At 41.0% G+C, this 16,423-nt stretch overlaps 1 protein-coding gene across 1 annotated transcript in view; it reads right to left on the minus strand.

Annotated features, from left to right (window-relative positions):
* Positions 1 to 16,423, minus strand: part of LOC143292282 (uncharacterized) — a 135,784-nt gene that overhangs the window by 74,309 nt on the left and 45,052 nt on the right. Inside the window, exons 7-8 of the mRNA XM_076602467.1 lie at positions 15,910 to 16,140; positions 3,977 to 4,108 (exon numbers count right to left, since the gene is read on the minus strand). Of these exons, the coding sequence (XP_076458582.1) occupies positions 3,977 to 4,108; positions 15,910 to 16,140 (363 nt within the window). The remainder of the gene's footprint in view (positions 1 to 3,976; positions 4,109 to 15,909; positions 16,141 to 16,423) is intronic.

A 16,423-nucleotide genomic window follows, 5' to 3' on the forward strand; every position in this document is an offset into this window, starting at 1 on the left:
CCAAGTGTGATAGGCTTTCAGACTGACCTGAGAGGCCTGAAGAGAGAATGTGCTAGCTGTAATGTTTTTCTTGTAGTTCGCATTCACTGAGATCAGAAGACGTTTCTGGAAGGAATGTCTTCTGCAAGAACTGTCCCAAGGATACGTGAACACATAACTGAAAGCAAATTCCAAAACTTAATCCCTTTGGATAAGTAGTCAGAGAGGGAGACAAACCCTCTGGCTCTTTGTTTTTTAGCCAACAACTCAGAAAGAAAACGGGGTATGTGGAACCGTCGCTGTGCAAGGCCATAACCGGCGACTAAACCGGCACTCCCACCACTCCCTTCTGGGACTGGTGAGACGGGTGGCTAGACACCCTTATGGAATTAAAAACGAGATCCATAAAAGGGCGTCAGCTCAGGAGAGCCACCGACGGCCATCTAGCTCCACCGTGCTGTGTGCATGTCACATGCAGTTGGCCCCCGGGGTGTGTCTACCCATGCATGCAAAGTCTGGATCTGGCAGAATCTGCGGAAGAAACCTATCGGTTTAACGGAGAGGAAGGCGGTTACAGCAACGCACTGTGGAGTGCAGAGAGCAAGATGAGACACCGAAAGGATATCTTGGTCATCCACTGCATCCGTGCTCATCCTCCAGTCGTCTCGACTTAGTCTTGCCACTGGAAATTGGTGAACCCGGACGAGAGAGTGAGGTCAACGTTGCGCAACTCCTCTTCACTTTAAACAAACTCATCGCGCAAGTCATGTCATCCTTAATGACCTTTCATCCTTCATCCTTCATCATCACCCCCAAGTCATGTGGCGACAGGCGAGCGACAAAACAACAGGTGTGGGTACACTGGCAGTCGCAGCCGCAGACCTGCACGCAGGCGGCCCAGGCCATAGGGTCGTTCTTCATCGACAGGAGCAGCGATAGAGCTTGGCAGCCGTCTGAGCGTCTGAGCAGCCCTCTTTAGGAATGCACTGCTCACCTCCCTGGCATGAGGAAGGGGCTAGAAAAGGTGCCCTAAAAATTGCCTACTCCATGTCACCCTGGCCAGCATACCGCGGCTGGTGGGGATCCTACATCAGCGGTCGAAACAAAGAGAAAGAAAAGAAAAAAACAAGGGTCATTCCTCTCACCATTGGTGCTTGGAACATACATACTCTCCTGGACAGAGATGACAATAGAGGACGAACCACTCCCGGAAGAGCGTGACAAGCCCCCCTTCTAGAAGAGTACAGTACATACCACATGAACAACGTGTTTAACTTATCACTGTTAACCATGCTTGTATGATAAAAATTATTATGATGTGTATTATAAATTATCTAGGGGTGTAAGAGGCCTGAAGAGAGAATGTGCTAGCTGTAATGTTTTTCTTGTAGTTCGCATTCACTGAGATCAGAAGACGTTTCTGGAAGGAATGTCTTCTGCAAGAACTGTCCCAAGGATACGTGAACACATAACTGAAAGCAAATTCCAAAACTTAATCCCTTTGGATAAGTAGTCAGAGAGGGAGACAAACCCTCTGGCTCTTTGTTTTTTTAGCCAACAACTTAGAAAGAAAACGGGGTATGTGGAACCGTCCCTGTGCAAGGCCATAACCTGAGGGAACCCACTCAGACCATTCATTTCATTCTTATGACAGACAGTGGGCAGAAAAGAAGGCAGGTGGTTTTGAGGATGAGCACTTCAATTGGAAGAGAACTGAAGGGACTGAATGGTGCCTACTAGATGAAATCCAGACAAGGAACAGTGGAACCTCCTGGGGTTCTGTGACTCCACTGAGGATGCCCCCCCCCCCCCCCCCCCCCAGCCCCCATCGAGACCTCTCTTTGAATTCCAATAGCACAGATAGCCAATCAGTACCCTCGTACTGCACTAGCTGAGAGGTTAAGCGCTATGTAGCAGTGTGTCATGAAGTTGGCTAGCTGCTTGCTAGAAGGGCTGGTAGGTGGGATCCTTCATTCTGCATACCACTCACTGAACGTGTCTGTTTTAACAAATCTGGTTTGACTTTGAATTCCAGAGGGAGAACATGAGTGAGAGCCAGATCCTGCTACCATGGTTGAGCCGGCATTTGGGCGCGATGAGAATGAGTTGGGAGTGCTCCAATCTGGTTTTCCCAACCGCCTACAACGGCACTGGAAAAGGAGGAAATGCATCAATTGCCCAGGCTGGGAAGACAGAAATCGGGAGTCTCTCGCTGAGCTTTGTCGCAAAATGGTCCATCATCGGTCAGAGCCACAGTTCGCACACCCTCTGAAAGGTGACTTTGTCGAGGACACTCTTGGACCTGCTGACTTTGCCAGACACGATGTTGGCTTTGTCCACGATGTGTCTTGCTGAGAGAGCAATGCTCTTGTCATGGTACCAACAGAGGGCGGCCCGAGCCCGCGAAAGGGGTTTACCCAGCGTGCACCTCTCCTCCCCTTTTTTTCTTCATGTAAAACGCACCCGTAATGTTGGTCGTAAACAATATGATGGTGTTGTCGGAAGCCACCTCTATGAAATGAAGAAGAGCCCTGCAAACTCCTTTGTGTTCCACTTGCACTTGTATTCTTCCGAGCACCAAGTCTCTGCCAAATGGCATGCACCCATGCATGTTCCTCAGCCCATAGTGGGCGAGTCTGTGAAGAGTGCCACCTCTTGAGTAGGTGGCTAAGGGCAACCCCAGGGCCAGGAGACAGAAACTGAGCAGCTCGAACCTAATCTCGATAACAGTTAGTCGGAACAGCCAAGGGAGTATCCTTTGGTACCAGCATGAGTGACTCTATCTTACCCAGGAGAGAAGTCAGGGTTCGTGATGCTGCCCAGGAGGGACGACGTGCATCCAAGAGTTGATCCGCCAGTCGATCCAATCGGTCTTAGGTTGGACAGACTCTCACTGACTGAGCGACGAATCCTTAAAAACATTTTTTTGAAACAGACTCGGGGAGAGATGGCAATTCTATTTGTTCGTGGCGAACCGCTTTTGAGAGCACAATTCCAGCATCCTTGAGACATTATTCTTTCACAGGGCATGGGACTGGGCCAAAATGAACCAGTCATCCAGGTAAACAAAGAGACTATTTGACTTAACCAAGGATGTGGATTCCCTCATTAGCATGGTGAATAGGAAAAGGGGCTTAGAAAAGACTACATAGGAAGGCACAGAACTGGAAGAGTTTGTACCTCCACACGAACCTCAAATACCGTCGAGACGTCGGGTGAATGAGAATCTAGAAATTAGCATCCTTCAAGTGGATAGAAGCAGCCCAATCGCACTGGTGAAGGGTCTTTCGAACCTTGGCCTTTGTGTCCATTTTGAATTCAACCCTATGGAGAAATCTGTTAAGGGGAGACAGATCCAGGATTGGTCTTTTGAATAACAAACAGGCAGGCACAGAACTGGAGACCCGGGACGTGATTTCCAGTATTGCATTTTTTCACTGACAGTAAGAAAATATCCGTCTATGAACATTCCTGCTCCTCTGTGTCGGGGCTGACGCCTATACTACAACTGCCGCTTAGGCTGAGTCACACTGACAGGATCATGGGTTGAAAACCTCTCAGTAGATCGAAGCCCACAATGACCATGGAAAGTGTGGGCTTAGTAGGATGCATCTCCCTGTTAATCTCGCCCCTGTACCTAGCACTTTGAGGGGTGTATGGCCCGAGGAAAGAGTGTCACTATGCCAGACATCTTTAAGCACAGAAATAACTTTGTTAATTGCGAATACAAGAGAGAGCGAGAGCGAGAGCGAGAGAGAGACACAGACAGACAGACCGACTGACTGACTGACTGACTGACGGAAGGATGATAGACAGAGGTAGGTAGACAGAAAAGGTGACAAAGAGAAAGACTCAGAGGCAAACACCTTGACAAACAGACTGGACAACAGAGTCATAGCCACAGAAATAAGAAGCTCGTCACAGTAAGTAAAAATATCAATAAAAAACATTACAATCCTATCACCAGCCCCAATTTACAACACATTTGTGTGTTTACCTGACTGAAAGACGATGACACAACTCTTGTTGGATTTTTGAATCAGGATGTCTGTGTCTCTGAGCACCTGGTCGTCGCTGGCATTCTTGAATAATGTCGTGTAGTCGGTGCCACCAGCGAGAATGATCATGACTGTACAACCAAGCACATATGTCATAAACTGCATTCAGTCTGGCTTACACAGTACTCTGACATGTTAAATATGGAAAAGACAACAGAAAAGATGCAAACTGATATGTACAGTGATACAAATACACAGAGCACACATTAAAAAGCCACAAAATGATAAATATTGGGGGGAAACAGAACACTCCATATGTCCCTTTTTCTCACTATGTCTCTCTGGCACTGTCTGTCTGTCTCTCACTCTCCATCTGTGAGTTACATGAACAAAGGTAACAAACGCATTCAGGATTTATTAGAGTCAAATATTTTCGTCTTAAACATTACAAAAATCCTTGTGTGTTCAAATTGATTTTACTGATGTCGTGCACTAAACCTGTGGTTATTAATAATTCTTTGTTTGTTTGTAATTCTTTGTTTTTATGTATGACTTACATATTTTAAGAAACAAAGGTTTTACAGTCTGGTTTCCATTGTCATTAGGCGCAAATAATGTCATACACATACAACCAGTCAGTAATTTCTCGATCTAGCGATGAACATGTCTGTCTGTTGAACAACGAACAACGGATCAAGTTCACTCTGGTTCACTGTCTGATACTCCCATTGGTGGAAATGCTGATGGTAGTCTGCTAAAAAGTGCACCAAGAAATCAAAAACAGTGAGCAGCCAAGAATCTTTGGGAAAATCTACGAAGATCCTTGTAGTAGGCAGACGAAAGTGATCCTGACATTACGTCTACAGACAACAACGGCGCAGATGATGAGTCATTAGGAAATGACTTTACGTTCCTTCAGGGTGTTTCAAACGAAAACTAGATGTTAAAACTGTGATCTCAAAAACAAATCTTGAAAGCGGGTTGAGGAAATTCGGGCCGCTCTTATTATCTTACAAAACGAAAACGACCCACTGAAATAAAGTTGTACAAGAGGCGAAGGATATAGAAGAGAAGCTGAAGAGACATGGCTGAATTAGTAGATAGATGCAGTGAGGATCTTGCAGGAAACGTAAGACGAAATAGCATTCATATTTTTGGTGTCAAGGAGCCTAGAAGTAGGCATATTCCAGAAAAAACAAACCAACTGCGATGAGAAAGTGATTTCCATTTTCTGCAACAAGTAAGGCCACGTTCACATGAAATCCACCCAGCTGATGACAGCCTACTAGTAACCGTCAGCCTGACACAGCGGTACACTTGTCAGTCATAGCCAGTTGCTGTCAGCTGGAATAAAAGCGTAGAAATGAATATCATTATGGTGGATTTTAATACATAAACAGAGCAATCGTCAATAATGTGTCCATGTTATTAATCGGAATCGTTGCACACACGGAGATTACCACCACTTAATTCCCTAAGTGATGAACGATCCACAGAAATGCGTGGAACAATAAAAGTTTTGTAATAATGCTCATCTGGAACTTACGAAGAACTATGGATTGATATTATACAAGGACGACACATGGTATGCAGAAAATAATATACAACTCCAGACCAGTGATCAATTATTATTTGAAAAGTCTTCTAGAAATAACAAAAACAAAACAAAACCATACCACATGCTTCGCAAAAGAAGCAGAGCTAAAAGAGGAGGGTTTTATGGATACAATTTCAGAACTAGAAATAGATATACCTTACCCACACTTGTTAGGAACAAAATAAACACTTCAAGCACTAAGAAAGACTAAATCTGAACGTATGATTCTAAGATCCAGAGCTGAATAGATACAGAAGGGCGAAAATTTCAAAATGTTTTTGTGGATCAGAAAAAAAAAAAAAAAATGTCGAAAAGGCTATCCTCAAGATGACGGATGCGAGATTATTACGATCAGAATATGAACAATGAAGATGTGAAAACATACTACGAAAAACTGTACTCATCAAGAGAAAATGGCAGAAGAAGCCAGAGATTCAATTGAATGAAAAATCGCAATGGTAGATTTTTTTAAGATGGAAAGTAATAAAAGTATTGGATCAGACAGCTTGAAATCTATTGGGTTACTTTCTTGTAAGCTCTGTAAATAGCCACTATAGAACTGGTGAAGTTTCTCTCACATCGATTCATGACGTAATCACGTGTTTTCCTAAGGACGGTAAAGAGAAAAGTACATTTGAAAAAATAGAGGACTGACTACATTATTCAACACATATAAGATAGCCTCTGCATGTATTGCTTAGAAACTGAAGTGCTTCCAGGTATTTTCATGACGACCAGACATGTTTTTCTTTTTACCTGATATATATATATATATATATATATATATATATATATATATATATATATATATATATATATATATATATATATATTATAAAAGACTATACGATTATATGATACACTTACGCATACTGAAATCATAATATACCTGGATCACTTATGTTGGTAGACTATGAGAGCGTTTGATAATATTGCTTAGTCTTCCATCAAAACAGCTTTAGATTCTTTTTGTATTTGGTCCAGAGAGGCGAACCAACGACACCTTACCAGTGTCCAGCTTTCCACACAACAACAGGCCGAATCCCTACAGGACTATAAGGAGTGGAAGTCAGAGGAGCTGAACATAGTCCTAGATGTTCCAGGAGTAGGCAAGAAGGATAGCCACATTGATGCAGAACTGAGGAACGTGACTCTCGAGATGCTGGACCGAGATTATCGATGTGACAGATGGACCCACGTCTACACAGATGCCTCTGCTGAGAGTGCTGTAAGAAGTGGTGGCGTGGGTTTTCTCATTAGGTTCCCAGATGGCTGCTGTGTCACAAAGTCGATCCCAACAGGTCAGCTACAGAGCGGAGGCTTGTGCACTACTTCATGCAGCACATACTCTGAATACCAGAGAAGAGCTGCCTTCGCAAAGAATCATCCTGACGGACTGCAAATCAATGCTGCGGTCTCCTTGCAAGAGAAGAAAGCCAGATCCTGCAAGACATCAGGCAGGCACTGGAGACTTTGAGCCAGAGGACAGTGCTGACCCTCCAGTGGATCCCACCAAACTGTGAAGTCAGCGGAAATGAGGATGCTGACAGGCTGTTAAAGGTGGGCAGCAAAATGGAACAGACTGTCCATCCTATCTCCTATAGGAAGCATGAGCAATCCTGAAGATCCAGTTCAGAGAGCAATGGAGAAACAAAAACCAAGCTGGATCAGAGGAGGACGCTCTCTGGACATTAAACAGAGCACAGCAAGTTGTCCTCTTCCAATAGAGAACTGGACATTGTAGGCTCCTTTCCTGCCTCTACAGACTGACACTGTCCCCTACTGATGAATGCCCAATGCCCATGCGGCACGGGTTCGCAGACACCAAAGCATTTGCTACAGTTCTGCCCAACTTTTGGTGCACTGAGGAGGAATACCTGGCCCCGTGTGGTGGAACTCCACGAGAAGCTATGGGGGACCCCCTGCTGCACTGCAGAGGACAACTGACTTCGCGCTGCAGACCGGATTGGCCATCTGACAGCATGACCTGGGGAACGCAGAAGATGGTCCAGAGAGTGGTGTGAGGCAAGGAGACCCATTTACACATTTCCTCTACCAAATATGTGCAGAAATCTTTGCGAATCAGAAATAACCTTGAAATAAAAGGTATCATATTATCAAGGCATGTAGAAGCATCACTGTCTCAGTTTGCAGATGATACCACTCTCTTCCTAGAAGGAAATGTTAGGAATATGTGAAGTGTTTGATGTACTTTGCTTCTATATCGGGTTTAAGAAAAAAACAGGTGGTTTGGATAAGGGCAAGGAAAATCTCGAGAATAAAAAATAATATATGCAGCAATCTAACTTTGTCTGAAATCCAGAAGTCTTTAATTATTCTTTTTCTTCAAAGACAAATGACATTGTCACTCTGAATTATGATGATAAATTAGGGGATATTCATAAACTACTTTAATCATGGTCAAAACGACAACTTAAATCTCTCTCTCTAAAGAAGCTAATATAAAATCAGTAGCTGCTTCAAAGATTATTTGAAAAATATGTGTATCTGGAAAATTTGTGTTTTTTCTATTTAATTTATAATGTTAATTTGTTTGGGACTGCAATAGAGCTAAGGCTTTTTTTTTTTTTAAATATAAAAAGGGGGCTCAGAATGTTTGATACTTACTCATTTGTATTGCCTATGAAAATCAGCTGGTAATCTTTGGCTCAGAAACCAAAATATACTTCATTTGCACATGTCCGGATATTTCAAAACTCGAATTTGTTTCAGGAAAATATGCAAACAGTATCATTAGTCAATGTGAAAACAAGTATTTGCTGTGTGTAATCAAATACCACATAAAGCTGCACAACAAATTCAAGCCAGAAAACACCAATTTTAGCATATATCTTAATGCTAAAGAGATAAGAAAATGCTGCTTTGAAAAGAATGGCAAGGGAAGGGTATCATGAAAACAAAGTATCTGGTAGATTATGATGGCAGCTTCTTAAATTCTGAAGGCCTAAGACTAAAATATGCAGGTATCTTGGTGTGTGCTGGGATGATTAGAGCACTGACAGTAAAAAGAAACGAAACTGGTCTGGAAGTGAATAACATAACAATGATAAACCTAAAATATGGGATGTATAAAGCGGTGGGTTAAAAGCAATGTATCAGATCCTTCTAGGCCTATATAACAGCTAGAATGTGTGAGAAAATGTATGGAAACTTACCCGAATTCTGTTCTGAATTGGAGGGAAATATTCTTAAAACAATTCAGATTAACAAAGGATTATAAAATTCGATGGTTCCAGTATAGAGTTCTGCATCGACTACTACTAAATCAAAACAATGTTTTTGTATGTTAACTGGCTAATTCTCCAATTTGCACCTTCTGTGGCACTAAGGAAGAATCAATGGTATATTTATTATGGAGGTGTCAGTATGTTCAGTGATTTGGGCAGATATAACTACATGGCTGAGAGACAACTGTACATATTGTCATAATGAATACTCGACCCTTTCGCTTTTTTGTGATTCTATGATTAAAACATCAATTCACCCATGACCTAATTATGGATCTAATTATTCAGTTCGGAAAGTTCTATGTCTACAGGTGTAAAATGCAGAATTCCACTCCAAGCACGTCAGTGTTTATGAAAGTTGTAAAACAGTGAATTGCAATAGAAAAATGTTGTCACTTCCTATGAGAAATTAGTGAGAGAATGGGCCCCGCACAGCCACCTTATAGAGACAAGAAGCACAGTAGGGAGATGAACTGAAATCAAGACATGTGTTGCAAGATGTTATAGGAAGTTTAACTTTCACTGCCAATACACTGATGTATATTGCGTCAAGAATTACACAGACACCCGATTTTGCTTTTGTAAAACCCAGATTCATATATAAATCATATAGTAATGGAACAGAACCTTCTGAATGAAGACATTTTGCTCTTGATATCAAATCAAATGGATGAAACATTGCATATCAAAGGCGCAGAGAGACAGAGAGACAGAACAGAACAGAACAGAATTTCATTCAGTAATGCCGAAGGCCCATTTGAGGGGGTGTGAACATGAACCACATTTTGAAAAGCATAACATGCATGACACAATATCCCGCATAAAAAACAAACAAACAAACAACTAAGACACATTAGCATCAACTGAATCACATGTCTAGCTTATCAAGAAATGAATGTATGAATATTCAAGTCTGTACTTTACAGGCCTATCATTTTCAAAAACTGTCAACTGAAAATATAGTGTTATGACAATACCACATCTCTTCGATTAAATGCCTCATAAGGACATGTGGCTAGATTTCTTATAATTTGTTCTTTCTTCGAGGCCAGTAACAATGTTGTTCTAAAATCACTGGGATCACTGAAATATTTGGCGGACGTTGACTGTGTCTCCAGTCATTTTGGGCAGGGCAACACAGAACAAAATGGACTTCATTTTCCAGAGCAGACAGGGAACACTATATTTCACATTTGTCAATTAGTTTATATCTTGATTAATGTACAAATAAACGGAATAAGCCAAACTTGAATCTTGTCAATATATACCTCAAAATCTATTCAAGTCCACTGATAAGAATAATTCTACCTCACATGACGTCTTAAATTTCCTGTGATGTGTATGAATCTGTTGCTGTTGTTCATGTAAGAATCCCAATTCTGCCACCTGTTATCAACTAGTCTTTGCTTGAACTCCTTTTAAAAAAAGAATATGCACAGCCTACTCCTTGATTATCCCATGCGTAATAAAAGCCATTTATATTCAATGAATCTCGAACTTTTGGAGCCCAGTTTGTTTTTCTGTTTTTCCTCTATTGGCCAGAATCAATAGCATGTTATATGCTCTGTACGGCAATCTATGTTCTTCCACGTGCATCAGTTTCAGCCAGTATCGATCACAGCAAACAGCAGAGTTAATAGTCAAAGGAAAACGATCCGATTCGCCATAGATTAAACCATTTGGTGTTTTAATATTGACTCCTGTATTACTGCAGCAGATTCATCTAAACCCCATATTTCCGCCCCATAAACCAGTATTGGTTGCATCTGTGAATCAAATAGCTTTAAGAACAATGTAAAATGAATAATTATTGAAATTATACGATGTACTGAGGACAGGAATCGCAGCTTGTTTTGCTTTATTAGCTAATTCTTGACATGAATACCTAAAACTGAGTCTTGTGGAAAAACACCCCCCAGATATCTATATGAATTCACAATTATCATTTCTGTACTATTATAGAACCATCTCTCGACACTTGCTAAAAGAACAACCCTTTTCTGAAAACCATAATACTACTTTTATCCATATCTACTTTATTTTGTAATTTAGATGCAGCTATAGAAAGGTAGTTCAGTTGTGTTTGGAGCCAATAATAGTTTCTGATAGTAGAATAATATAGTCAGCAAACAATAAAATAAACAATAAGATGAAATCAACATATAAAGTGGTACCATGTCTTTCCCCCATAATAATGTCTGAAGCAAGTTCATTCATAAACAAGGATGAAAGAATGGGACTACAGACATCACCTTGTTTAACACTATTCGAACAACCAATATGACCTGTGAATTGAGTACCACAACGAACTCTTGCTTGTACAATTTCATACATACTTTTATTACAACGAAATAATTTACCTTTATGTTGTTAGAGAACTATACAGTTTACTGCTATCATCTGACAAGGAAATGCCTCTGTAGTTATTAGGATCATGAACACTGCGTTTTTTAAAAAAAAGGTATAATGATGGATTCTTTCCAGTTGTCAAGGTACTGACCTGTATCGAACAACTTGTTGAAATAGTGCACCAAAAAATCTAACACATTTGTCCCACATTCTTAAATATTTTCCAATAATACCATCTGGTGCTGGTGCTTCACCACATTTTAATTTCGTAATCGCAAGTTGGGTTTCCTCTTTTGAAACTGGACGGTTTAACAATGCATCTTCAGAATCATAATCATTACTGTCATATTCATTACCATCACCGTTATCAACATCAACACCATCATCAAAAACATTAGAACAATCATTCGTGTCAGTAAATACATGAATATCATTGCCACTAGAGTGCTTCTTTCTCAAAAACATTTTTGAAACGATAAAACCAATCATGTACAGAGATTTCGTTAGATTGAGACTTCTTTTTATTATATATTTTGTTCATGTTGTTCCAGAATTCTATCTGGTCCTTAACTGACTGGATCAACTTATCTATTAGAGTATCATTATATTATTTTTTCTTTCTCCTCAACATTTTTTGGTATTCGCTCCTAGCACTGCAAAAACTATCATTCTTTTTCGTTCTTCTGGCCACCAAGAAAAGCCTTCTGGCATTATGTTTCGCTGTTCTACACTCTTGATGATACCATTCTTCTGATTTTGTAAATTTTCTTTTTCATGCAGTCTGCTTGTTTTGCTTGTTGCTGCAAACAATCATTGAAAACGTTTAATGCCATGCTTATATCAGTTTCAATTAAATAGTAGCACGGTGTATTTTTTCTGTTGTATCTTTAAAATGCCTATTTTCATAATAGTGCTGCTTTAATTCATCATTCCAGACAATTTTTTTAATCAATGTCTGTGCAACATTATCCTGCTGATTGTTTACTGATTGTTCCTATCTTTTATGTTACTTCTTGCATGAAAATATAATTCAAGAGGTCATTTCAGAAACACTGAGCTGACAGCACTTTTGTATCACATAAAACAAATCTTCGGAAGCAAGGAAATATTCAACCACACAGCCTGCATTTGAAATGATTGTGTAACGACCTTGAAGGTCACCATTACATACACCATTCGTAATGAACAAGTTTCAGTTTCAGTTTCAGTAGCTCAAGGAGGCGTCACTGCGTTCGGACAAATCCATATACGCTACACCACTTCTGCCAAGCAGATGCCTGAGCAGCAGCATAACCCAACGTGCTTAGTCAGGCCTTGAGGAAAAAAGAAAAGAAAAAAAAGGTGAATAAATGATAGATAAGCTTACACAAAGAAATAAATAAATAATAACTATAATGTAAAAAAAAAAAAAAAAAAAAAAAAAATGATGATAAATAAGCAAATAGATGTAAAACATGAAGACACACATTCACATATACACCCACACATGCATAACAGATATGCACCGAACATGCAGTTTCAGAGATATGAAAGCACAGTCAAATACATATAAACGTACATGAGCTCCAACACACACACACACACCACACACATTACCCTGCACCTCCTCTACCCCCCTCCTCCACACACTCATTTCTAGTCTACGTATCACAGCTTCCACAGCACACACACACACACACACACACACACAGATGAACACTTACTTGTACAAGCACACACACATATGCCCATATCTCCACACATATATATATATATATATATATATATATATATATATATATATATATACATATCCGTTCCAATATCCTGTTGCTCCCACAGTGTAGACATGCATACGCTCACATACCTCATCTTCTACCCCCCCTCCCCCCGCACCCCCACCTCCCCCCCCTCCGCCCCCCCCCCACACACACACACACACACGCACGTGCACAGAACTCTACTGACACTTGTGTACACTTACACTCTCGTGCATGCACAAAAGCACTCAAAAATACAGACCCACACATGCACACAAACACACACATACACACACGCACAGAGGCTGCCACTGATTGGCCGCAAGAGGGATGGGAAAAGATCTCTGATGCCAAGAACGTGGCGTCTAGTGTGTTGCTCAGGCTATTGTATTTGGAAAAGCCCACAGAGACTCTGTTCCGTTTTGAAGAAATTTGCGCAATGTTGGTTTGGAAATGATGCCGATATTTGTTTGATTTGCAAAGCATCGTGCTCTACCTTTCATGTTAGACTTACGGCCACTCCCTCTCTCTGCTTTTATTTCTTTGAGGCGATCGATGGTGTGATGGCCTTGTACCTGTTCTTTTTGATATTCTTTGACTTTTCTGAGGATTTCCGATTTTCCTAGATGTAGGCCGCTCGATGGTGTTGCGTTACCAGCAAGTCTGTCAGCTCGCTCATTTCCCTTAACACCTGCATGTCCCGGGCAGTATGACCATGTGAGTTTTTTTATCTGAAAGTTGCGCATTGCCTTATGCCACTCTGGGCTTCCCATTCCGTTTTCAATTTTCTGTATGAGGTTCATTGAGTCGGTTAGAATCATGGCATGTTGGTTTCCGGGCGTATGGATGGACGATAGCCACTGGAGGGCATGTGTCACAGTTTCAACTTCCATCGTTAGGCTGGAGGTTGTGACTTTGTAGGCAGCATTCTCTTCCCTAACTGTTTTTCCATTTTGTTTCGCAGTGAATCCCCAACCGGATTGGTCTGAGCCATCTGTGTATATGATGATGTCCTCTTCTGTACTGTTTTCTTCTATGAGTCGTTTCACTTCCGCATCAGTTTTGCCCTCTGGCCATTCCCGACAATGTCTTCCTAGAGTGGGTGAAATGGCTGTGTTGAATAGATGGTTGAGGTTTTCGGGGTTTTTCTCCCATTCTTTTGTTTCTTTCAGGTCTTGTAGTCGGCATACTAGCTGGATTGTGTCTTCTGCTTGCCCCATCCATGATCTTTCTCGTCCTAGGCGGTTGCCTTTTGGTTCTTTGACTGCGCCATGTAGTGGGTTTTGAAGGTTTTCTAATGCTTTGAAGTAGGTCTTGACCTGTTCTAACTTGTTTCTGGCCTGCACTGAAGGAAGGTCAAGCAGGTATCACATGGTTTCTGTGGGCGTGTCTTTTGTTGTTCCAAAGATCAGCCTCATAGCTTCATTTTGAACTCTTTCTAATTTTAGGAGGTAATGAACAAACGAAAAGCAACACATAAATTCAAAATCATTCTGCCATATGCACTCAGTTCTGAATCTTCTGACTGGTTTGTAAAATCCGCACCAAAGCTATCATTCTTGATACTACGAGTATCAATGTTATCGTTGATGGAAGAGAGAGAGAGAGAGAGAGAGAGAGAGAGAGAGAGAGAGAGAGAGGTTGAAGGTGTGTGGAGGTAAGTGGGGATGTTTGTGCGAGATAGCGAAAGAATCTGCTGTGAAAACATATAATTTTTAATGTTGTATGTATGTAAATGTTGTATTTTTGTATACATGTAAGGAAATGTATTTTGAAAGTCTGTTGCTATATGTTGTAAGAAAAGGCATATATTGCTCAAAATCTTAAATTTAATCTATATATCACGGTGTTGGATAAAGAAACATGTGGTATACTTTCGTAAGAATGGAACCTTCGTTGCAAGGTTAAAATAAAGATTGGACAAAGACACAAATACATAGATATAGACACACACACACCATCATCATCATTATCACCATCATCATCAACTCACCCCATCTAAAGAGACATGAGTGAAGATGACGTTAATAACAGCTATGAGTATAGCCCGAGACAGACGGACACACAGATGTCTACATCTACATCGCAGACAGGCTGCTTTGGGGTACTGTATTAGCCTGGACCTCGGCAAGTGTTTTCCCTGAACAAACTAATTTGGAATGCAATTTATACAGTCTGATAATGATATGGTCTTCATCTTTGTGTTATATAAGTCAAAAGAAAGCTCCACATCTACCCGTTGTCTTCAACCTCACCGCCACTGATGCAGCAGTACTGTTTGTCCCTGGTAAGGTTTTCTTCTCCATCACCAGTACATATCAAGGAACAAAGCCATGTTCGTCCATGGTTGAAAAAAGTTAACAAAGTTAACTTCGATAAATGGGTTGAGCGGCAAATACTTACAACGAAACGAGCTACGAATAGACAGGCGGACAATGTATGGATTGAAAAACAGATGAACAGACAAATAGATAGACTGGTAGATAGAAAGACAGGCAGATATGGCCTTGCAATAATCGGACTCATGGCAAGGACCTGTAAGATGGGTATCTCTTTTGTCATTACTGAAGTGATGCTTACCGATACGTGTTATCCAATGATCCAGTTACATACTGTGATCAATGGATTATTTGCTGAGGAAAGTTCTTTCATGTCTACTGACTTTGACCATTGCGTTAAAAATCAACTAGTCGATAATTGACCATTTTCACATTTACTGTTACCATTAATTTAATCATCATCATCATCTGTTCTGGGTTTTTCTTCGGTCAAGACTTTTTTGATGGTTTATATCATGTTACTAAATCTGGTGCTTTCATTATTCAGAAAAAACAAACAAACATGTGGGCCTGCCACAAGTACACTATCGTAACGTCAGTGTCATTACCAGCTAAGATGATGTCCATATGTTTGCAAAGAAAGAAAAGTTATACATGATCTGATACCAAACCCCCACACCACCAAACGATTTCCAGACATGATAAAGGATATTCACTTACAATCACGTGTGATGGGCTGCAAGCCAACAAACACGTCCGCCCCGTTCTCCTTTGCGCCAACAGCGGTGAAGACAGTTGCGTTTATCACGTGCCCACTCTCATTGATCGCCCGTTCTGTCCGACACTGGAGCGTGAAGTTGTGAACACGGACCATGGTGTACTCTCCCCAGCCATTGAACGTGTACTGCTTTCCGTCCAGCGTTCTGAAGTGAGGTTCTCCCCATATCCAGGCTGAATGAACACAAAGGCATTGTGAATGCGCAGAAGGACGCAAAGCCTGTCTCCATGCACAACAACAATGGGAATATTTTGGTATCATTAACGTCTGTGAAGGATCTCTTAAATACTGAGCACCAAATTAGAAAATTTATCAGTTAATGCGCATTTATTCACTACCTCTTTATCTCCCCCTTTCATCCACAGCACATACGTACAATGCTGCATCTGGTAGTGGTGTTTTTACAGCTGCATTACACACACACACACACACACACACACACACACACAAAAAGGG

Source organism: Babylonia areolata, chromosome 18 (assembly GCF_041734735.1).
Source record: "Babylonia areolata isolate BAREFJ2019XMU chromosome 18, ASM4173473v1, whole genome shotgun sequence".
NCBI lineage: Eukaryota > Metazoa > Mollusca > Gastropoda > Neogastropoda > Buccinidae > Babylonia > Babylonia areolata.